Source organism: Leguminivora glycinivorella, chromosome 13 (assembly GCF_023078275.1).
Source record: "Leguminivora glycinivorella isolate SPB_JAAS2020 chromosome 13, LegGlyc_1.1, whole genome shotgun sequence".
Lineage (NCBI taxonomy): Eukaryota > Metazoa > Arthropoda > Insecta > Lepidoptera > Tortricidae > Leguminivora > Leguminivora glycinivorella.
The window spans coordinates 15,940,914-15,966,104 of NC_062983.1; the positions used below are offsets into that span (position 1 = coordinate 15,940,914).

General features: G+C 43.7%; 1 protein-coding gene and 1 long non-coding RNA gene across 2 annotated transcripts; both read left to right on the forward strand.

The window, feature by feature from the left end:
• Positions 1 to 6,701: 6,701 nt before the first annotated feature.
• LOC125232488 lies at positions 6,702 to 7,783 on the forward strand. Its single transcript, XR_007177749.1, has 2 exons — positions 6,702 to 7,013; positions 7,510 to 7,783. It is a non-coding gene; the product is annotated as an uncharacterized LOC125232488 (long non-coding RNA).
• Positions 7,784 to 12,044: 4,261 nt separating this feature from the next.
• Positions 12,045 to 14,947, forward strand: LOC125232487. The gene is made up of 2 exons (XM_048138170.1): positions 12,045 to 12,544; positions 13,468 to 14,947. The coding sequence occupies exons 1-2, from the start codon at positions 12,489 to 12,491 to the stop codon at positions 14,285 to 14,287; spliced, it is 876 nt and encodes a 291-aa protein (XP_047994127.1). The 5' UTR covers positions 12,045 to 12,488; the 3' UTR covers positions 14,288 to 14,947.
• The last annotated feature ends 10,244 nt before the right edge of the window (positions 14,948 to 25,191 follow it).

The window sequence follows — 25,191 nt, forward strand, 5'->3', positions numbered from 1 at the left end:
ATAAAAGACATTACTTTTCATTCACTTAATTTATTTTTAACCGCCTTCCAAATCTCAAAGGAAGGGGTTTTCAATTCGTCTGTATTTTTTTTTTGTTTTTTTTTTATTTTTTTTTAATGTTTGTTCCTCGATATCTCCGTCGTTACTGGACCGATTTTGAATTTTTTTTTTTGATTGAATGTATATGCATACATTCAATGGCAATTTAAAATAATGATGATTAAAATAGATTCATAACTTCTCAAGCAATAGTGGTTTAAAGTTAACTCGAAAATCGAGCATTTTAGTAAACTTTCAAAAAATTCTTAGAGGAAGTGTAATAAATGTTATAGTATGCTATATATTCGTGAACTACTCAGTAAGCCCTTTTATTTGATACCCCACACGGCATGGTTTGATGAAAAAAAATTTTTTCTTTGTATGCGATTTTTGATTGCCGGGGTGCGGGGAAGGGGACCACAAAACTGGTTGGCAACATGTGTTTACATGGTGTCCGGGATCTATAAAATATATATCTGAAGTCAGAATGAGGTGCGCTATTTTTGCAAACGAACATCCCCTTGGAGCCTGCTCTAGAACAGTTGTTTTTTTTTTCATTCGACAAGCACGCAATACTTACACAGCTGACGTCATGTGTTGAGCGCATGCCATATTTTTAACTTACAAGCAATATTAGACCGTTGCTGCGTTAAATTAAAGTTCAATATCAGAGTATACAATCCGTGTCTGTTTATCGCATGGCCGACGTGACTCAATAAAATTCCACGTCGATTTGTAAATAGATCAGTCAATGAATGCTCAAAAGGGGGGTCTAGGTGGAATGGCCGAAAGCAGAAAGTTTCACTACGGGATGTTATTAGGGGTAGTCAGGAGACATACATACTAAAAGTCCTCGGACTTTGGACGTGAGCTCGAAGAGGGGGGGATGAAAAAAGGTCCCATTTTTTGGTTTTATGCTCATATTTCAAAAACTATGCGTCATACGAAATTTTGGTTTACTACACCTTGAAAGCTTATAAAATTCTCTATAACTTTGGTCTAGAAACTTTTTTTCTATTCTCAACCATTATCTAGGTATGAGCTCCTAAAAACTGTTAATTTTTTAAAAATCGTTTTCCCCCCCACTTTTTGCTTCATACATTGCTCCATATCTTGAAAAATATTTATCTTAGACAAAAGTTTTCTTAGAAAATCTTGTAGATCATTCAAATACCTTTCATAATATGTGTACATTTGCTTCTGGGTCATGTACCGTTGAATAATTATACGACTTTAAAACGAAATGAAACAACAAATGTATGTGATAAACGTGTAAAATATGTATTTCATGAACATGATTGTACTATGATGCTGTATAAATGGATTCACACAACAGGTAACAATACAATTAGCTGTACATAAAGGCCTTCTCACACCCACATCTACCACTACTACAATCTGTGGTGCACCGGCAAAATATTGACTTCAGTATTTCTTCCGGAGCTGCTGGTACTTTGGTTTGCACAGGAATCAGTAAGTTGCTTTCGTTCCGTGCCATCCGCATTCATCATCCTCCTTGCGTTATCCCGGCATTTGCCACGGCTCATGGGAGCCTGGGGTCCACTTTGATAACTAATCCCAAGATTTGGCGTAGGCACTAGTTTTACGAAAGCGACTGCCTTCTTACTTTCCAACCCGAAGGGTAACTAGGACTTATTGGAATTAGTCCGGTTTCCTCACGATGTTTTCCTTCACCGAAAAGCGACTGGCAAATATCAAATGACATTTCGCACATAAATTCAGAAAAAAGTCATTGGTATATTAGCGAGGGAGGTTAAAAAAGTGTGGAATACTAATACAACTAACTAACTTAGTTTCGGAGGTAAAAACTGCAAATAACAGCTTAAGTTACTAATGTCCTAACTCTTAAAAGTTTTCTACTACTATTCTACTTTAAATTAAATTTTAACGTAAAAAAAAAGGTTTTTACTTGACGAATACTGGACCAAGTGCGCTAAAATACTCGTATACTGGATCAAGTACTCTTAGATCATAAACTGTTATAAATTTGAAATTCTCATGAATGTAAACCTCATTGATTTCGTTAAAACAAATCCGAATTTTTATGTTATTACGTGAACAAATATGTTAGTTATGTTACTTTGTACCTTTGAACGGCTCTCCTCTGTAAAATCATGAGTTTGCACTTGCCTCAGTATCCTTAGGAGGTATGGATATATGTAACTTACACGTGTTTTAATTTACTCGCTGCCTCTTTGGGCGGGATGATACTAATCGGTATTCTTTGTTTGTTTGAAATGCTGTCGGTCTGACACCTTACTACTTTCAACACTGCAATTCTCTAACCTTGTGTGTTACTGTGTTTGTTGTCCCAAATAAATCAAACAAATTGAAACTGTTTTTTCCATGTCATCTGGATCAGATGTGACAACTGTATCTTAAACAATATCCTCCCCGCCGTTATCATCAGTGTCTTCCTCTATCCTGGGGGTGTCGTGGACTTTCGATCCGGAGGTTGCGGGTTCGAACCCGGCCGTACCAATGACTTTTTTCTGAACTTATGTGCGAAATGTCATTTGATATTTTCCAGTCGCTTTTCGGTGAAGGAAAACATCGTGAGGAAACCGGACTAATTCCAATGTCCTAGTTACCCTTCGGGTTGGAAAGTCAGATGGCAGTCGCTTTCGTAAAACTAGTGCCTATGCCAAATCTTGGAATTAGTTGTCAAAGTGGACCCCAGGCTCCCATGAGCCGTGGCAAATGCCGGGATAACGCAAGGAGGATAATGAATGGGGATGGGCACGGAACGAAAGCAACTTACTGATTCCTGTACAAACCAAAGTACCAGCTGCTCCGGAAGAAATACTGAAGTTAATATTTTGCCGGTGCACTACAGATTGTAGTAGTGGTAGATGTGGGTATGACAAGGCCTTTATGTACAGCTAATTGTATTGTTACCTGTTGTGTGAATGCATTTATACAGCATCATAATACATTCATGTTCATGAAATACATATTTTACACGTTTATCACATACATTTGTTGTTTCATTTCGTTTTAAAGTCGTATAATTATTCAACGGTACATGACCCAGAAGCATATGTACACATATTATGAAAGGTATTTGAATGATCTACAAGATTTTTTAAGAAAACTTTTGTCTAAGATAAATATTTTTCAAGATATGGAGCAATGTATGAAGCAAAAAGTGGGGGGGAAAACGATTTTTAAAAAATTAACAGTTTTTAGGAGCTCATACCTAGATAATGGTTGAGAATAGAAAAAAAATTTCTAGATCAAATTTATAGAGAATTTTATAAGCTTTCAAGGTGTAGTAAACCAAAATTTCGTATGACGCATAGTTTTTGAAATATGAGCAAAAAACCAAAAAATGGGACCTTTTTTCATCCCCCCATCTTCGAGCTCACGTCCAAAGTCCGAGGACTTTTAGTATGTATGTCTCCTGACTACCCCTAACAACATCCCGTAGTGAAACTTTCTGCTTTCGGCCATTCCATCTAGAATCGTTCGTTGACCAAGCTAAAAGAACAGAACTGCGTCAATGCAGTTTATTGAGAAAATAATAATGTTCGATATATTTCTTGCTAAAGACCTAGGAGTTTAACTCAATGAACCGTTTTACAAACAGAATTTAACTACCTGAGTGCCAAATTCCGTTCCATTGGCAAAATATCGGTTATAACCGTTTTTTATTCCCACGTTTTCCATGGCAGTGTCTGTTAATAATATTGTAATTCTATTGTATGATGTAATCCAACTTGAGGGCTGTCTTACCTGAGGGGTGTCCCAAGAAACCCGTTTGACATTCTTTTGAGCGTGTAGCAAGACGTTTATTAAAATTTCACGTGTTATTACGTCTTGAGGAGGAATTGGGGCTTTGACTATACGATATGGATTATACCTTCGGGAGCATCTCATCTCATGAATAGGATTTATTGAGAAAAAATTAAGGGAAAAGTTAAATTTGTTTTTATTAATTTTTTTGTTCATTTTGTTGATTAATTGAGATTTTATTAAGATTTCGTTTAAGGTTCTCTAAATTTTCTTAATTATAGATAATATTTTACGGCAATATCTAAATGTTGGTAACAAAATAGGATCAATTAAAATTTGCCTGGCATTGTACAAAGACGGGAATTGCCTCATGTGAAGGGATTTTATACCTATCTTGATAAATTACGATAAAAAGGTAACAGACCTATTATTTCTGGTCCGATACGACCTTCAAGAAAAGAGCGTACCTACACCCATCTTAAAGGTCGGCAACGCACCTCCAACACTTCTGGTGTTTCGGGTGTCCATGGGCGGCAGTGATCGCTTACCATCAGGCGACCTGCTTGTGTCTGCTGGTTTACCTCCTATCTCATGAAAATAACCTAACCACAAAATTAAAATTTTGTAAAATCCCCCGACCGCGACATAGTAGACCGATCTTCATGAAACACTCCCACACTAACTCAGCTTTCAGACAAAAAAAACTAAATCTAATTATAAATCGGTTCGTCGTTTCGGGAGCTACGATGACACAGACAGACACACACACACAGACAGACAGACAGACAAACATACAGACAGACAGACACACACACAGACAGACACGTCAAACTTATAACACCCCGTCGTTTTTGCGTCGGGGGTTAAAAATGTACCTAATTAATTACCTACATGCTGATGGTGAGGTGTTGTTATGTTAACATAAAGAGTGCTTCCATACTAAACTAATAGATTTTAACAAATTCCTATTTCCAAAGAGCCCCAGCCCCACGCGACGTTCTTTACCTAATTAGGTACCTAAATAGATTTCTTTTCTATCACTGGTCTCAACATGTTTTCATGTTTTGATGGCTGAACAATGACTAATCGTGGACTAATTATTGTTCATAGTCAGTTCATAGTAAGTTCTAGAACATTCTAGGAATCCTAGGTAGGTTTAGGTACCTACCTAAGCAAGTATAGTTAAATTGATAATTTTAAGTTTTGCCTGTTCGTTCTAGGCATTGAAAAAAGCCCTGGGAGTAAATTGCGTGCATTTTCTCTGTCATTCTAGTTACAGCTGAATAGGAGTAAAAGAGAAAGATGCCATCTGTTTCGAAATTTCGTTGTTCGCGGTAGGCCCTCTGACGTGGGAGGCCCCGTTCCCTCATTCCCCCTCTGCCAAGGCGACCATCGACCGTCCGACATTCATTTCATCTTCCTACCCCCTCCCCCCCCCCCCCCCGATGCCCTTTCCGCTGGCCCGCATTGCTCGCGAAAACATGCGTCAAAGCCCGTTCGGATACTCGCATACCAGCCAATCTTTATGGAATATTCTCGTTACAGTACAAATGTATGTTTTACTTAGTCGGTCCTAAAGTTCTGTCACAAATAAAAATAATGACAAAAACAAAAGTACCAATCAGTTTTTACTAAATTAGATATCAATTGAAAGTACATTCAATAGAGAATGAATATAACTTAAAATTATTCAAAATGACCTCCATTATTTTTAATACAGGCCAATAAACGCCGCGGCCAGTCGTCTATCGCAGCACGCACCATATTCATGTCTATATGATGATGACTTCAGGCTCTTCAAAATTTTATGTGGTTTCTCCTCTAAGACCTGCCAAATTTTGTAGTCCAAAGGATTAAGGTCCGGACTGGAGGAAGGCCAATCTTCGTGTCTTATGAAGTCGATTTTTTGACGCTCAAACCAGGCTTGAGTGGTCTTGGCTTTGTGTGCAGGTGCAGAATCCTGCTGGAACACAAAATGATGTCCTGAAAATAGCCTGTTGGGCAGATCTTTGACAATATGATCCAAAACCGTCTCTTGGTACACTTGGTACATAAAATAGATCTTCTCGAAACGTAAATTATCTATAAACACCAAACACCTGTGCCTATAAAATAAAAAATATTTTCATTTAATTGCACTTACTACCTGTGCAAATACAAATTTGCTTCCACATTGCTGCAATTTTTTTATGGTTAATAATAAAAAATAAGATTATTTTTTATTACTTTACATTTATCGCAGTAATCCTAGAAAGTAGAAACTATTAGAAGTATAAATTCAGTGCACATACACTATGTAACATAATTGCCGAAGATAAATCCTACGGCTTATACATTACCTTCTATAGTAGGTACCTTTAATTTTCATGGTGTTTATTTTAAAAAAAGGAAGTGGTATTCGTAACCGCTATTCGATACCGGTTATGCTCTTAAATGGATCACCAGCATTAATGTTACATCCTGTATATACGAAAAAAAAAGAAAAAAAAAGTATTTATATATCCATCACTATCATCACTATCACTATCATCACTACATAGTATAAAACAAAGTCGCTTTCTCTGTCCCTATGTCCCTATGTATGCTTAAATCTTTAAAACTACGCAACGGATTTTGATGCGGTTTTTTTTAATAGATAGAGTGATTGTAGAGGAAGGTTTACATGTAGGTATAGTACCCGTGCGAAGCCGGGGCGGGTCGCTAGTACTAAATATACTAATATTAGTATAAATGGGAAAGTGTGTGTGTTTGTTTGTTTGTCCGTCTTTCACGGTAAAACGGAGCAACGAGTTGGCGTGATTTTTGAAGTGGAGATAGTTGAAAGGATGGAGATTGACATAGGCTACTTTATGTCTCTTTCGAACCCCGACACTTCCCTAAAATGGGTGGAAAGTTTGTATGGAGCATTCCGCAATTTTCGAATTTAACGCGAGCGAAGCCGCGGGCAAAAGCTAGTTATAATATTATATTGTGTTTCATCCGATTAAGAAAAAAATCTGCTTAACACGTATCCGAACACAAAAAGTATCGATCGTATATTCTCGGTCGACTTCGTGTGATTTCGTCGTTGGAGCGACGCCATTTTGTGCGCAGCGGGGCCACCTATAAATTGCTGCGGTGACGTCAGCGCCCCGCATTTTAAATCTCATCGTGGTGCGCAGTGGACGTGAAAGTGTTGTGACAAGATCTTCAAGTGAATTTGCCTGGGTTGGATTCAGGTGTGTACTTGTCCCGCCGCCATATTTTCTGCCTAATTTTTTCATCATGGGCTACAAATCTAACGAAAAATCTGTCGTTGATTTTTGTGAAAGTAAAGCGGAATCCCTTTCTAACTGGGTCCGTCAAGTTAAAAGTAAATCTCTAAACGCCAAGACAAAGAGAAATCGTGACCTCAGAATAATCGCCATTTTGAGCAACTCCCTTACTCGCGCTGAAAGCGAGTTGGTTACGAAACAACGAGAACGTGCCAGACGGTGGGCTCAGATGCAAGTTGATCTGGGCTTGTGCAATAAAGAAGAAGATGACGCCAGAGAACAACGAGAAAAAATCGATAACCTATGGAAGAATGATCTCAGCGGACTAGATAGTTTTTTCAAAGAATTAGACAGTGTAAAACCTATACCAAGAGTACATTAGGACATTTCCAATTTCTAGGTAATGTAAAATAATTGTTTTTGAATCTGTGATATAAGTAGGATGTTTTTTAAATTACAGTCCCATTGCGTTTCGCGTGGGTCTGCATCCATCCGATGGCCGCCATCTTGGCTGTCGTGGGGCGCGGTCGCTGCTTACACAACAATGGGTTTGTAACGGTATCGTGCATTTATTTTAGTTAGTTAATTTTGTGATTCCAAATGTAAATAAATATTTCAATTTCAATCTATTTCTCAATAGTTAAATTGGAATTTGGTTATATTATTCATATTGAATAAGATAAATTGTAACATATGTTTAAGTATGAAAAATAAAAAGAATTTTTCAATTGAAAGTTGTTTTCACCTATTTTGTTACTGTGATTTCACCCGAAATGTGTTATTCCATGAGTCAACATCGTCACTACGCTTCGTGGAGATTGTGGCGAGTGCGAACGAGATCGAGCTCCAGACTCGGCCGAGCAGCCTGCGGTCTGCCGCCGAGCCGTCGTGGCGTTAAGTTTACCTGCGTTCAGCCCACGGCTCCACTGTGCCATACTGCGTGCGCTCAAATACGTCCCGGTTATCAGCCCACTAGGTAAACGTTAGGCCTCTGAATTCCTCATACGACTGGTCAAATAACTTTTATTTTATAACAATGTCTCTGCCCGTGCCCGCACGCGGGCCCCCTGCGTGTAACGTTGTGTTTAGACCCCAGAGCGTTGCGGTTGCCGTGCAGCTGCAGACCCAGTCGTGACGGGTTGTCGCAATCGCATTGTTCACCGTGCGCACGGCCTCTACGCGTCACGGTCACGTGACGTCGCTACCCGGAACACTGAACACTAGAATTATCTTCCCGTAAGGAAGTTCCGTTGACAATGTCGGTGAGTCATTTGTTATTGAAAATGGTCATAAGTTTGAAATATAAAAACAGACTTGGTATTTTATTGATGCTCATAATAATGAACATGATCGATATTTTAATAACTATACACCAAGCAACTGGACCGAGTCACTTTTTCTATGAAATGATCAATGATGAAATGTGAAAACACCTAATTGCTGAATCAGTGAGTCATCTCACTTAGGTCATGACTATGCAATAACTTTTCTCCAAACAGGGTGTAACCAATTTAGGATCAGGCTAGAACGATTGGGAGGCCTTCTCGAGGTGACTTGAAGGAGTTTTCGGAGACTGCCACCGCGACCATGAAGTGTATCCGTGACCTCTCCAGTCTTCGCGGCGCTTTCTATATTAGGTAACCAGAGGTCACGATATTTGTGTGGATGCATGCATAAACATCTTAACTGCAGCTATACCTACACTTCGAGTGAGCAGTCTCCAATTTAGTACATGAAAAATTTCACCTGCACGCTCTGCGAGTTGGAAATATTAATTGAGGAAACGTGGCGTGGGCTGATCATTTCCGGGACCATTCTGAACCATATTACGCGTCATAGGCTACACACTGATAAACACGATTGTATACAAATATACGAATAGGAAAATGAAGCAAGGACTTGTTAGAATATGGTAAGTCACCTATTATGAAAACCACTCTTTCTAGGTTAATTGTTGCAGTCACATACAAATTAATTTTTGCTCTGTTCTTAACCTAAATAGCAATTTGTACCTACAACAGACTTAATCAAAATGTATGTTACCGTATCTGCACTTTTAACCTATTTTGATAATAATTTGCAAAATTTATTAAGCGACAAAAACCATTAAATTTAGAAACTGTAGTATCTTTCCTTTGCATTTATCGCTAATTAATTATTTTTCTAGATCTGGCCTAGACATTTTCATTGCTTATTAAGCGCATACGAGTATTCGCCACAGGTCAACCAGTATAAGGTGTGAAATCTGACTATGGTCTCTGAGACGAATGCTTGCTAATAACACATAATAAGCGATGAAAACAATAGCCCTACTACTTCCTGCCTTTGATTCCAAACATTGCCTAGTCAGAATAAGAACGCATGAACTGATTTCCATACCTACTTCACAGCTTTACAACGGGAACCGTGGCTGGTGATCAAGGTTGAGCGTGACCAAGTCAACCAGCCGAACGTAAACAAAGCGAGGTGAAGCCCTTCTCCGCGAAGGCTAGCCCGGCCCTATAACAAGTGGACCGTCGGCATCCACAGATAAGTCAATGTCGGTCCTGATCTCTACCCCAAAACTTAGATAAATTATATAGAAACCTACCTAATGAAGGCTGAAGTGTCAACAAGTACGACCGATATGCTTCGGTATCTTTCTTAACTCTACATATAATTGACAGCTTGATGCTTGTTCTCTAATGCTAAGGTGAGTTTAGGCAAGTTTTTTTTTTACAATCAAAGCCTGTTAATAATACATGATTTAAAATCAGTTCCAATGAACTAGTGAAATATAAGTGACCTATTTAACGTAAATAAAATGATAACGAAATTGTTCAATACATTCATAAACACACTGATAATGAACGTTAAATAGGTAGGTAGGTCCCTTAACCATACATTTAATTTTTTTCAGATCCACAGATAGTTTCATAGTAAGCGAATTATAACAATTTAAGGAGCTATTTATTTCATATAAAGTACCTACATTTAATAAAGGACAAAAATAATAAGAACGCGCTAATAGCGCCGATCTAACTTGTCTATGAAATAATTGAAAGTTGAGAACGAATGTACACATTGCAAAGTATTCGATGTAAAAAAATATACACAATAAATATCGCGTGAGGAAATCTAAAAGCATAAAATAAAATACAACAGCAAAATGTGAAACCATACTTGGGATCTGGGCATGGGCCCAGTAATCCCTTTACCATTGTTTTTTTTTTCATCTGCAGGTACGATTCCCACCAGGTAGGGTTATGCATAAATTCAAAGAATTACTAAGCTGAGGATCAACTATGGTTGAAGAATCAGGATGACTGGAAGAGCCTTGGAAATAAAAATATGAGACTTTCTATACCTATATCCATATGGATTACTATGACCTGACAAGCGGTAACATGTGTTCTTACCGACTAACCCCCTAATTTTTTGTGTTTCGATGTCTTGTTTTGTTTTAGGCAGGCCACTAATTTACCTACCCACTGACATCGCGTGATCTCAGATTACCATGGTGGAATGTACCTCTGACATACCCTTGTACCTCGTCGGAAATTGCATGTACCTCAGTAGTTTGCCAGAAATATGCATCTAAAAGGGGTCCGGCTGGGGAGTAGTACTCCCCAGCCGGACCACGGCTGTACCCGCTCATATCACTGACTTCAAGATATAATTTAACTATCACAAGAATGTACCTGTTACATACCCGTGAATAAGTTGTTTATTCCTTTTAAAAAGTGGCCTTATACATTATTTTTCACACATTAACATTTTTGGTTATCGCGGTTAGTACGCGATTTCGTTAGCGCCTGAAATATGTGAATAGCAATGTTTTGCGTTTATATGAAATTGCCGAAAAATCTCATAAGGTATTACATCGAATTAAATTCAATTGTATATTTAGTATACATAATATATGTAATATTTATTACAGTATCTATCTTTGTGTTATAACTTTCACATCATAAATATGTATATTATAATTCCGAAAAACTCATCGGTACGAGCCGGGGTTTGAACCCGAGACCTCCGTATTGAAAGTCGCACGCTCTTACCGCTAGGCCACCGTTAGGTATCTTTATTTATTTTTTTCAAGTTTAAAGATGATACAGATGTAGTGTGAAAAGGTTTTCCTTCGTATTTTTCCGGAAACGTTCGTAAGGTGCATTAGGTAATTCCGAATGATAGAAATGCTCGGATAATTCCGAAAGGGAAATGTAGATATGATGAAAATAATGTCGATTTTAATGCGACTTTCGTAATTAGATGACTTTCGGAATTACCCTAATGCACCTTACCTACGTTAGTACGTTTTATCACTCCTCTGACTATGGCGATGAAATATATGAAAGAGGCGTGTTCTTAATATCCATACAGTGAAGAACTGTAGCAAACCTCCGATCATGTTGGAGATAGACAGGAAAAAAAAACATAGTAAGTATTCATAGGTGTGTTGCTGACTGTACGAACGTGTTATGCTATTTCGGTCAGTGTCAGAAACAACAGTATAATATTTAAAGTAGGTATGGCTAATCCCGCTTCCCGCTGAAAGTGCCGCCCACACGCTTTCGGTTCTACCTCAAAGTTAGGTACCGCCTGTCACAAAAGCGACTAGTCGATCTGTCATATCTCACTTATACAAGCATGGTGCGCATTTACCAACTGTATGGATATCAGGAACACGCCTCTTTCATATATTTCATCGCCATAGTCCGAGGAGTGATAAAACGTACTAACGTAGGTAAGGTGCATTAGGGTAATTCCGAAAGTCATCTAATTACGAAAGTCGCATAAAAATCGCCATTATTTCCATCATATCTACATTTCCCTTTCGGAATTATCCGAGCATTTCTATCATTCGGAATTACCCTAATGCACCTTACGAACGTTTCCGGAAAAATACGAAGGAAAACCTTTTCACACTACATCTGTATCATCTTTAAACTTGAAAAAAATAAATAAAGATACCTAACGGTGGCCTAGCGGTAAGAGCGTGCGACTGACATCGACAAGTACGAGACAAAATGACATAAACCAATACTAAGAGGAAACTGTCAAAGCAACCAATCTTGCAAGCCAGTTTTGTTTTTGAATGAAATAATTTCATTGGTGGTGAAATCGTTGTGAAATCGCAAACCTGTTTTATTTTTATTATTCTGTTGAAAGGTAATGGCAGATACCGAGCTTGTAATGGACTTTAGCCTACAGCCACGTAGTAAACTGACAACCGTTGTGACTTCCTGTATGATAAATAAATAAGCCAGAGCTGGAATATATTTCAAGCTGCCAGTATGAGGTGTATGAGATACTGCATTATGAAACTTGAAAAATCAGGATTATGTCCCAATTCACAAGGCTATTCAACTTGAGTAGTTATTTGGAGGAGCTGGTTCTAATGGAATCAATAATTATGATATTTAGATGTCAACAAAAAACTAAATTATGTAAAAGTGAATGTTGAAGTTTCGCCCCACCTCTGAATGTGTTGGGGAAAGTAACATGTACGAACGGTATGACCTCTATTTTACTATAGCTATTCATTATTGTAAGGCATATAACAGACGAGAGTACCGGATGGTGGCAACAGTATGTATGTATGTGCAAGATAATATTTTGCTATGTCCTTTCCCGAATTTGTTTAGCTTAGATGCGTCTGTGGCAGTATTCACCCCGAAGATGACTAATATAAATTCGTCATACCCAGCCGGAGAAAATGCTTTGCCTAGCAATTTTCTTCACTCATCCAGTGTTCACTATGATCATCTATCACTTGCACCACTGCAAAAATGAGGACTGTATGAATGAATGCTACAAATATTTAAGAACGACAGTTGAACTACGGGTGGTCGTCAGATTGTACTGAACCATTCAGGTAAAAGAATTTTATTGACCGTTACAAATGAAACTAGTATCAAATTAGCTTTGTTGTAGTTTTAGTTAATGTCTAGATATAACATTAAAAATTAAAATTATTTATTTGGTAGCAATACAATAACATATTGTGATAATTTGATAAAGGATAAAAGCCTACAGTACCTAACGATAACTTATTAATCTTACGTTAAACTATTTTTTGCAATTCTGTAGGTAGGAATTTAATCCTGGCGTGTAGCCAGACCATTAGGTATTTATTTTTAGAGCCTGAACCGGTATGAGCTTAGCTACTGCTGCAAATTGCGCTGTTTGTACGAGAGAATGCTGCAATGATACTTCGCTGAGTGTATAAGTACCTACTGCAATGATGCTGACTGCTGTTACATCTACGACGTTCCTGGCCAATGGTTTCGAAACAAGCCGCTCTATATAGCACGGTCAAACCTAAGTATATCGTAGTTGTTCATCAGAGATTTCTATTTTGCCTGTTACCCGATTATAAACATGAGCTCTGCTGTCATGCGACAGCGATTTGTTTTTAACCACTGCCTTGTCACAGAATGTATAAAAGTGCTGCTGCCAGTTTCGACTACTGCTGCCATGTCACAGAGTCCATAATCAAGATCGCCGCTGTCGGGCACGGCATCTTGTCACAGAGACCACTGCTGCCCTGCACAGGGTCTACCTACTACCGCACTGCACGCTCTATCGACTACCGCTGCCTTGCCACAGAGTCCCCTTCTCAAGACGACTGCTGCATTGCACAGCGTCTGTTTTACTACACTGCACCGGGTTTACAGACTACTGCTGCCTTGTCACAGAGTCGTCCTTCAAGACCGCTGCTGCCCTGCACAGGGTCTCAAAGACTGCTGCTGCCTTGTCACAGAGTCGTCCGTCAAGACCGCTGCTGCCCTGCACAGAGTCTCAAAGACTGCTGCTGCCTTGTCAAAGAGTCGCCCTTCAAGGCCGCTGCTGCCCTGCACAGGGTCTCAAAGACTGCTGCTGCCTTGTCACAGAGTCGTCCGTCAAGACTGCTGCTGCCCTGCACAGGGTCTCAAAGACTGCTGCTGCCTTGTCACAGAGTCGCCCTTCAAGACCGCTGCTGCCCTGCACAGGGTCTCAAAGACTGCTGCTGCCTTGTCACAGAGTCGTCCTTCAAGACCGCTGCTGCCCGGCACAGGGTCTCAAAGACTGCTGCTGCCTTGTCACAGAGTCGCCCTTCAAGACCGCTGCTGCCTCGCTCGCACAGCGTCTTCAATTTACTATTATTGCCAAATCTGCTACCTTGCCACAATCCGTTCAAGATCGATCACAGGATCAAAAGACTACTGCTGCCTTGCACAACGTATATTATGTTAACTACCTACACTGATGTCTGATGTATTACCGCTGCTGCCACGGCACAGCCGGTTTTATTTACTTTTGCTGGTTTGTGATAGAATCGCCGCTTCCTGCTGCTTTACGTGTAAATTGACCGCTGACTCCACTGACGAGACCCCTGTTACCATGTCCCGGTGAGACGTAAGATAAAGAAGTCTTATAATTTATTAACTGAAAATAAGTAGTACCATGCCAGAGCTTACTATGATTAATATAATATATTTCAATGCGGCGAAAAAACCTCAGCACGTGTAGTTGTTAACGCTGCTACGTGCAGCATTGTCCTTAGATATGGACACCGAAATGGCCTGAGTCCTCGAGCGACCTGTGAAAAATTTTCTCGACAAATGACTAGAATGCATTGGACTTCGCAAAGTCATCACGCCGACAACCGTGCATCGAGCTATACCTTTCCCATATTGAGCCAATGGTAAGAAAAATGAGCTATAATAATATTGGAGCATATATTAGTAAATATCAGTAGGTATCTAAAAAGCGTTGCGAAAGGTAAATTACCTAGAGTTCTTGGTCTTGGTTAATTTCTATGCAAGTCGAATGCCAACAAAGAAAATATTTTCCTACATGTAGCGAACTATCATGTTAGGCTCTCGTTCCGAAGGCACACAGGCGCAAAGTTCTTGTGTTTTCGCAGCCAAGGAGGATCACTTCGGTGCAAGTTTCCTGGACTACTTGAGAGGTGACAGCCCGCAACACAACGCCATTCGGGTTCTCGGCCTGCCAGCCAGCGCGGTGTCGCCCGGTCAGCTCACCAGTGGTGCCAGCCCGGTCCAGTCTGCGCGCCAGTGGTGCCAGCCCGGTCCAGTCTGCGCGCCAGTGGTGCCAGCCCGGTCCAGTCTGCGCGCCAGTGGTGCCAGCCCGGTCCAGTCTGCTCTCCTGTGGTGCCAGCCCGGTCCCGTCTGCGCGCCAGTAGTGCCAGCCCGGTCCAGTCTGCTCTCCTGTGGTGCCAGCCCGGTCCAGTCTGCGCGCCAGTGGTGCCAGCTCGGTCCAGCTTGCGCGCCAGTGGTGCCGGCCCGGTCCCGTCTGCACTCCTGTGGTGCCAGCCCGGTCCCGTCTGCGCGCCAGTGGTGCCAGCCCGGTCCAGTCTGCTCTCCTGTGGGCCCGGCCCGGTCCAGTCTGCGCGCCAGTGGTGCCAGCCCGGTCCAGTCTACGCGCCAGTGGTGCCAGCCCGGTCCAAACCACGCGCCAGTGGTGCCCAGTCTGCGCGTCAGGTCATCCAGTCAACAGCTGAATGAAACACTTCAAACCTGACCGGTACGAATAACCCTACATTTATTTTTGTCATATACTCTGCCTCCAGAGATCCATTGAGACCATGCGTCAAAGGGTAAATATTATGAAATTAACCAAATTTATTAATACCTTTGCAGTCTACAACAACGTGATGCCGGCTTCAACGATGAAAAGTAAGGAATACGCCCGTGGAAGAGGTTCGAGTCGGAATCAGCGGAAGACGCCAGTGGTGCCAGCTCGGTCCAGTCTGCGCGCCAATGGTGCCAGCCCGGTCCAGTCTGCGCGCCAAGGGTGCTAGCCCGGTCCAGTTTGCGCGCCAGTGGTGCCAGCCCGGTCCAGTCTGCGCGCCAGTGGTGCCAGCCCGGTCCACTCTGCGCGCCAGTGGTGCCAGCCCGGTCCAGTCTGCGCTCGTGCGGTGCCAGCCCGGTCCAGTCTGTGCGCCAATGGTGCCAGCCCGGTCCAGTCTGCGCGCCAGTGGTGCTAGCCCGGTCCAGTTTGCGCGCCAGTGGTGCTAGCCCGGTCCAGTTTGCGCGCCAGTGGTGCCAGCCCGGTCCAGTCTGCGCGCCAGTGGTGCCAGCCCGGTCCAGTCTGCGCGCCAGCGGTGCCAGCCCGGTCCAGTCTGCGCTCGTGCGGTGCCAGCCCGGTCCAGTCTGCTCGCCAGTGGTGCCAGCCCGGTCCAGTCTGCTCTCCTGGGGCGTCTGCCCGGTCTAGTCTGCGCTCCTGCAGTGCCAGCTCGGTTCAGTCAGCGCGCCAGTCCCAGTGGTGCCAGCCCGGTCCAGTCTGCGCGCCAGTGGTGCCAGCCCGGTCCAGTCTGCTCTCCTGGGGCGTCTACCCGGTCCAGTCTGCGCTCCTGCGGTGCCAGCTCGGTCCAGTCAGTGCGCCAGTCCCAGTGGTGCCAGCCCGGTCCAGTCTGCGCGCCAGTGGTGCCAGCCCGGTCCACTCTGCTCTCCTGGGGCGTCTACCCGGTCCAGTCTGCGCTCCTGCGGTGCCAGCTCGGTCCAGTCAGCGCGCCAGTCCCAGTGGTGCCAGCCCGGTCCAGTCTGCGCGCCAGTGGTGCCAGCCCGGTCCAGTCTACGCGCCAGTGGTGCCAGCCCGGTCCAGACCACGCGCCAGTGGCGCCCAGTCTTCGCGTCAGGTCATGCAGCCAACAGCTGTATGAAACACTTCAAGCCTGACCGGTACGAATAACCCTACATTTTATTTTTGTCATATACTCTGCCTCCAGAGATCCATTGAGAGTTGAGACCATGCGTCAAAGGGTGAATATTATGAAATTAGCCAAATTTATTAATGCCTTTGCAGTCTACAACAACGTGATGCCGGCTTCAATGATGAAAAGTAAGGAATACGCCCGTGGAAGAGGTTCGAGTCGGAATCAGCAGAAGACGCCAGTGGTGCCTGCCTGGTCCAGTCTGCGCCCCTGTGGTTCCAACCCGGTCCAGTCTTCGTGCCAGTGGTGCCAGCCCGGTCCAGTCTGCGCGCCAGTGGTGCCAGCCCGGTCCAGTCTGCGCGCCAGTGGTGCCAGCCCGGTCCAGTCTGCGCGCCAGTGGTGCCAGCCCGGTCCAGTCTGCGCGCCAGTGGTGCCAGCCCGGTCCAGTCTGCGCGCCAGTGGTGCCAGGCCGTTCCAGTCTGCGCGCCAGTGGTGCCAGCCCGGTCCCGTCTGCACGCCAGTGGTGCCAGCCCGGTCCAGTCTGCGCGCCAGTGGTGCCAGGCCGTTCCAGTCTGCGCGCCAGTGGTGCCAGCCCGGTCCCGTCTGCACGCCAGTGGTGCCAGCCCGGTCCAGTCTGCTCTCCTGTGGTGCCAGCCCGGTCCAGTCTGCGCCAGTGGTGCCAGCCCGGTCCAGTCTGCGCTCCTGTGGTGCCAGCCCGGTGCAGTCTGCGCGTCAGCTTATCCAGTCCACCACTGAATGAAACACTTCAAGCCTGACCGGTACGATACGAATAACCTTACATTAATTTTTGTCATATACTCCAGAGATCCATTTAAGACCATGCGTCAGACTAAGGGTAAATATTATGAGATTAGACAAAATGTATTTATAACTTTGCAGTCTGCAACGTGATGCCGGCTTCAATAATGAAAAGTAAGGAATTCGCCCGTGCAAGAGGTCAGAGTTGGAATCAACCGAAGACGCCAGTCTGCCCGTCAGCATTGGTCCGTCCGGTCGAGTCTTCGCTCCTGCGTGTCAGCCCGGTTCAGTCTGCTCTCCTAAGGTGCCAGCCCGGTCCAGTCTGCGCTCCTGTGGTGCCAGCCTGGTCCAGTCTGCGCTCTTGTGGTGCCAGCCCGGTCCAATCTGCGCTCCTGTGGTGCCAGCCTGGTCCAGTCTGCGCTCCTGTGGTGCTAGCCTGGTCCAGTCTGCGCTGCTGTGGTGCCAGCCCGGTCCAGTCTGCGATCCTGTGGTGCCAGCCCGGTCCAGTCTGCGCTCCTGTGGTGCCAGCCCAGTCCAGTCTGCGCTCATGTGGTGCCAGCCCAGTCAAAACTGCGCGCCAGTGGTGCCAGCCCGGTCCAGTCTGCTCGCCAGTGGTGCCAGCCCGATCGGGTCTGCTCTCTTGGGCGCCTGCCCGGTCCAGTCCGCGCTCCTGTGGTGCCAGCCCGCGCTCCTGTGGTGCCAGCCCGCGCTCCTGTGGTGCCAGCCCGCGCTCCTGTGGTGCCAGCCCGGTCAAATCTGCGCGCCAGTGGTGCCAGCCCGGTCCAATCTGCGCGCCAGTGGTGCCAGCCCGGTCTAGTCTGCGCGCCAGACCACTGGCGCAGAGCTTTGGCACCAGCCAGCCCGGTCCAGTCTGCGCGCCAGTTGTGCCAGCCCGGTCCAGTCTGCGCGCCAGTTGTGCCAGCCCGGTCCAGTCTGCCCGCCAGTTGGTACCAGCCCAATCCAGTCTGCGCGCCAGTGGTGCCAGCCGGGTCCAATCTGCACCCCTGCGGTGCCAGCCCGGTCTAGTCTGTGCGCCAGTGGTGCCAGCCCGGTCCAGTCTGCGCGCCAGTGGTGCCAGCTCGGTCCAGTCTGTGCGCCAGTGGTCTGGCGGTGACAACATGGTCCAACTTGCTCGCTCAAGCCTGCAGGCGGTACTGCTCGGCTCCACCTGTCCTCCTGCGCCTGCCACTACCCGGTCCAGCCGGCCCGCCAGTGGCCTGGTCCAATCTGTCTGCCAGAGCGGGGCTACCGACGTCCAGTAAATCCTGCGCAATGTTTCCAGCTCTCTGCTATCTCCACGCCTAGAGTGGTAAGAATTATTACCTACGCAGTTGCTTTTTTGATATGCAACTGAACCCTAGAAAGGGGAAAAAATTGAGATGTGCGAAAATGGTTTTTCTTCCTCTGCAGTAAAACACAGAGTACTGCGAATGTGATCTGGTTCAGAAACTGAGATCAGTGTGAGAAATTGTGCACAGTTTTGTGAAGTGCTACTGAATGACTGTACCCGCTGACGCGGGCGTAATTAATCTAGATATTGTCAACAGAACCACACTTATCGTACCCATTCGTAGCGCTCAATCTACTCGCCATGAAGCTAGACGGCTAATGCAGTCACCGAGACCAGTTTGGAGGACAAGTCTTCCGTATGGTGTGTCTTATTTTGCATAATGCTAGTCAATAGAACATAACATAATGTCTACCGCCATAGCGGTGTATGTTGCATTGAACTTGTCAACAGAAAGGAGCAGGTTGTCGTCGAACAAAGATGTGTACCGGTCCGTCAGAAACTGCATGCCACGTCGTCGTAGGCACCTGGATTTACTGCCACCTGTGCACGTGTAATCCCCTCTTTGTCAACAGTGAAGCCAGGTCAGCATAGCCAGTCAAGAAGTCCAAACTGTTGGCCGCCAGATTGCAGGTCCAGCCGTAGATATCGAATTAAACTCCAACCCACCATCACCACCGCCGCAGGATTCAGCATTGCACTCATCGGGGCTCGGTATGGCCGAGGCACTATAATCTCACTATTTTCAACAGACCCTGACGCGTGACTCTTCGCTTGTAAAGAAAAACGAAAAATGGAGCTCAATCACCGATGTTGAGCCATAAGTAAGCATCAAATTTTCATGATGATTGATTACTGAACTTGACTAGTCTGCCCGCTATTGCGGTGCGTGAATTCGTAATCCACTTATTGTTAACAGAACGAGATGAGTGGTGAGTGAATCCAGCTCCAGCCCCGTTGCCAACTTCATCTGACATTCCGCGATAAGAATACTAACTTGGACCAGACTAGTAGCCTAGAAGTGAGCCTTCGCCCGCGGATTCTACTCACGAGGTAAAGCGGTATGCAATGCAACACAATCCAATTATTGTTGACAGAACCAGACATCAACAAATGCGCGTGCCGCAGTCTTCTGAGGGCTCCGATGTCTACCGAACCGAATTGAACAGTCGCATAAAGACAACTGCGGGATCATCTTCGGCGGTTACCTATAGGTCATGACCAACCATAATCCACTATTGTTAGCAGAACCAGATATGCGAAGGGATGTTGGTGAGCCGGCCGTTATCACCCACCGTCTTCATCCTGCTCGTCCTCCAGAACCCATCGGGAGCGGTGGGTCATGGGTCCTAATAGTAACTAAGCTATTGTTTACAGAGCTTTGGCCATACGTATATGAGCTTGTATACTGTCAACTTTAAGCTGAACCTGACTTCTGGCGATTGGCGATGCTAACACCAGACGTGGATATGTATCTAATCAGTAGATCAGGTCTGTTGATTCTGTTATGCAATTCCTGGGAGCTAATATGATACACCAAAGACGATTATACTTCTACGAGCCATCCAAATACATACTCCAGAACGGGTGCGTCCATCATTTATTCTCATTGTGCGCTTGCCGTAGTCAGCAAAACGAGACTTCACTACGCAACAGAGCCATCCAAACTGGTCAGAATCAACGTTGTATAAGGAGATTAATGAGGTATAAACCAGTTCTGATGTTTTATCACCATCGTCATCTGAAACTGCCATATCTACACCCGCTGGACCGGCGGTGCGTGCTAATTTAGCTATTGTTAACAGAGTGTGCCGCATGGAACATGTAAATGCAGAAAAATCCTGCTCACCATTGTCGAAAGGCCGCGGTGCCATCCAAAACGTGTGGAGCAGAGAAGCCCAATATTAATGCCAGCCCAGTCGTCGCAACCAAAGCTCTTCTTCACCGCTTCACCATTGCAAAAGGTTCGTAATACTACTAATCATGATTATATTTATCCTTGAGGTATAATTATCATACCAAACCACTCTTAACACCATGCCTCCTCCAAAATCGTTGCCCACATTTGAATCCAAGCCTCGCCCAGGTTGTAGTTTATCTCGGCGCCATCGACACGAGATCCATACGTCATTCTTCGCTCCGCTACACCGAGTCTATTTTGTTGGACTGTGAGTCTCTTTTTTTGTCATTTGTGCCTTAGTAATAATTCATCAACCTGCGTGTCGCGAGTTATCATTCTTCAGATCATCGAGTTTGTCGTCTCTTAGATTTCCATGTTCGACAGTCTTCGAACTACGCGTTCGTCGATCTTCGAACTTCGTGTTCGTCAGTCCTCTCACTTCTTGTTCGTCAGTCTACGAACTTCGTGTTCATCGGTCTTCGAACTGCGTGTTCGTCGGCTTCAAACAGTAAGTTCGCCGGGCTGAAAACTGCGAGTTCATCGAGTTTTTGTTTTTTCGAACTGAGAGTTCGTCGTTTCTTAGATCTTCGTGTTCGTCGGGCTTCGAACTGCGTGTTCGTCGGTCTTCGAACTGCGTGTTCGTCGGTCTTCGAACTGCGTGTTCGTCGGTCTTCGAACTGCGTGTTCGTCGGTCTACGAACTCCGTGTTCGTCGGTCTTCGGACTGCGTGTTCGACGGTCTTCGAACTGCGTGTTCGACGGTCTTCGAACTGCGTGTTCGTCGGTCTTCGAACTGCGTGTTCGTCGGTCTTCGGACAGCGTGTTCGTCGGTCCTCGGACAGCGTGTTCGACGGTCTACGAACTCCCGTGTTCGCCGTCGAAGTTCAAGTTCGTCGGTCTTCGAACTGCGTGTTCGTCGGTCTTCGAACTGCGTGTTCGTCGGTCTTCGAACTGCGTGTTCGTCGGTCTACGAACTCCGTGTTCGTCGGTCTACGAACTCCGTGTTCGTCGGTCTACGAACTCCGTGTTCGTCGGTCTTCGAACTGCGTGTTCGTCGGTCTTCGAACTCCCGTGTTCGTCGGTCTACGAACTCCGTGTTCGTCGGTCTTCGGACAGTAAGTTCGTCGGGTTGCTAACTGCGTGTTCAACGCGTTTTCACTGCGGATTTTAATCTTCGAGCTCGTCGGTTTCCGAAAAGCAAGTTCGTCAGGTTGTCATCGCAGTTCGTACAGTAAGTTCGTCGTGTTGCAACGTGTTTTCTGCGTGTTCGTCGGTCTACAACTGCGAGTTAGTTTTCGTCTCCGTGCTCGTCGATCTGCGTGTACTCTACACTTCTGCCTTCGCACTGCGGGTTCATCTGTATTCGGACTGCATGTATTTTTAGATCTTGATATACACCATTCTTCGGTCAACTAATAACTTCGGGTTGGATTTACTTCGAATACTCGGGTTCGGACACCTTCAAGTATTTGTGAGTGTATGCCCTTTTAAAATATTATTTAGCGTCATCTGCAGCGGATCACAAGTCACCAATGCTCCGTGCTGTTTTCTTCTTTCGAGCAATATCCAGCATCGAACTTCGCAATTTTAGATAATCGTCAGCCTCTGCCCGTGGACTTCGCGAAATCTTCGTGCTCTGCACTCCCCCCCCAGTCAGCTGTCTTCATTCATTCACCACGACACTGCTTACCTACTACTACCCGCCTATTGTACCTCGGTGCTTCTAATTCTTCTTGATTCGACACACAGCGCCCACACGTAAGACTTCTTTATTTCACAGATCAAGAAATCAGCCAAGGAGCCAAAAGAAAATTGCCTGCATTGAAACTCGTAGAAGCCCATAGGATGGAAGATGAACACAACTGATGTTAGAGAAAAAAGGACAGTCACTGGCCTCAGTTATAATACCACAAGAGCGTCGAAGCGTAAGCCTCTTTTGCTCCACAGATGGTGTCAACTAACTGCACAGCAAAACTATCTGCGTTAACTGAAAAACAACGACTAATTTGTGACTGAACTAGCTCGTCCCCTACTATCAACTTATCCAGGCAACTTACTTATATTCCTATTTATAATACCTATCTAAATGACCAAAATATGTTAAGCACAACAGTGTTTCTAACAATTTTGTTGCAGACTAAAATCTCACGTGAGCATTTTTATTTTTTATATCACTATTTTTAAAGCTTTATTTTTACTTGTGCCTAATGTTTTTTTATAGTTTGCCTTAGTCAATAATTGTATTATTGTTATTTATATTACTTACTACACTAAAATAATGTAGCAGTACCTATTCTATATGTGCATAATTATGTGTTTTATGTAGGTATATTGTTTTTGATTATGTCGTGTTCGAAATGTGTCTTGATCTGTTTTAGCCCAGCCATATCAATAGCATTGAATCCGCAAACTTAATAAATTGCACACGCACAGGTATATTCAAGAGCGAAAGTCTGGCTTCGTTTAGAACTAGGTGTCTGGAATCATTAGTTTGTTTTAGGTGTTGGATTACCTACGGCTACTAACGTAAGAAGCTTGCACGAGCAAACATAATATGGACGGACGCATGGAATGCATATTTCAAAATGTTTTGTCTCTACCTAAACCTAGTTTTTTTTCTGGAATACTAATATCGGCATGAAGTTGCACCTTCATATCGCAAAACTATTTAAAAGGTATACTTAGCAGTTGTTATTTTTTTTATTAATGTATTAATCTGTTTGACTTATTTATTAGACGAGTAGACGTGTGGAAAAACTATTGTATGTTCGCAGGTGAAATGTGCATAATAAATTAGGTATTGGTACTTTTATTATATTCCTATTCGAGTAATTGTTTACATGCCATGTGTTATTGTCTCCTTAGTTTTAAGGTGCTGTTCAGTGCTTAATATACGTTTTATATGCTTTCTATTAGTGTTCGGTATGTGTCTGTTTTTTTTTAGATTTGGGTACTACAGAATAGTCTTTAAACTAAACGCCTGCTAGAACAGCATGGAAATGGATAGTGCAACAGCTTGCAAGTATTAGCGAAACCTGCAATCCTGAAGCTATTATGGATACCTATATCTACTATAAGTTGTACAGAGCGTAACCAGGGATGCCTGCAAAACTAACATGGGCGAAGGACTAAGATTACTACCGCAGCCGAAAAATCTTTTGTTAATGCTGGTGCATTGCTTTGTGATTGATGTTCTGTTTGAAGTGTATCTGTGTGTCGTTTCGGTTGTGCTAACTATTTTTAGACTGGTGATTAACGGAGTGCACGACAATGTAGATATGTAACGTGAAACTCAAAGTTGAATGAAAGATGGAACTCTGCGGGATATAACTAATTATAAAGATACAAAGAAGATAATCTGGGAATATGGTACGTACGCTAATATAATCATTTCAGGATTGCAGTCGATCTTATTTAAACACAGGAATAATCAAAATCGAACATGTAACTGAAATCAAACTTGTCAGAGAAAGCCAATTCACATAAGGTATGAAGATTATAATACGGACAGACAACTGAAAGTACAGACTAAAGCGCACGGAGGTTACAAATACATAAGGTACCACGAATTTTGATTTTTAGATGAAACATGTTGCTAACTCAATGATTTCAACTAACAGCACTGAAGTTCTCTTTATCTGGAATAAAGAATAATGGTAGTAAAGACAGATACAAATCAAGATTTTGGAGTATGTAAAGCATCGTCAGCTGGAGAAGGTACGATTTTTTCCATACCTTGACCATGACATATTCATTTGGTGAATGACAAGAGAGTATAATACAACTTTAAACAATCTGGAGAACCTGAAGCAATCGTAATCATAAAACTGTAAAAACACTAGATTGGGTAGGTACGTAACCTGAATCAAGACAAGATAAAACAAATACAGATCACCAAACTTGCCGATATGCAACAGCGCTAAAGGCTTACTATAAAGAATATCAGTTCATTAAAACTATGAAAGTACGAGCTTTGAAAGTGGACGCTAGTCATTGTCATTGGGTAGGTTATAACTTTCATTCTTTTTCAGGTGACTCTTAATTCGGAATTTCAAATTGGCCTGTGGATGTTTCGATTTAGACATTTTAGACACATTCAAGGTATGAAAATTTTAAAATCTATTAAACCAGTACACTTACTAGTGGATGGAACGTGGTCCAAAATAAGTGCACGAACGAGAAAAAAAATGGGTAAGACTAACTCAAAGATAAAATGAAACTTAAATGGCACATATAACGAATATAAACTTTACAACGAAGACAAGCGAGGAAATGAAGTAAGGAACACAGAAGATGGTCATCAACTCGACCACGGGTGGAATCCAACGTAAGCTAATAAAGATACTAAAACAACGGTTTACCCAGAGACAACTTATAAATTTATTATTTGAAACTGGACTCAGAAATGATAAAGGTATCGAATTATTTTATACAACAAAAATTGGAGTGTCGGTGTCCAAATCCAAGATGCTAGGTTTAGAAAATGGAATTAGGTATGTAAACTTTGATTTTTAGATGGAATATCGGTTCGTCATACTCAATGTTTTCAGACCACC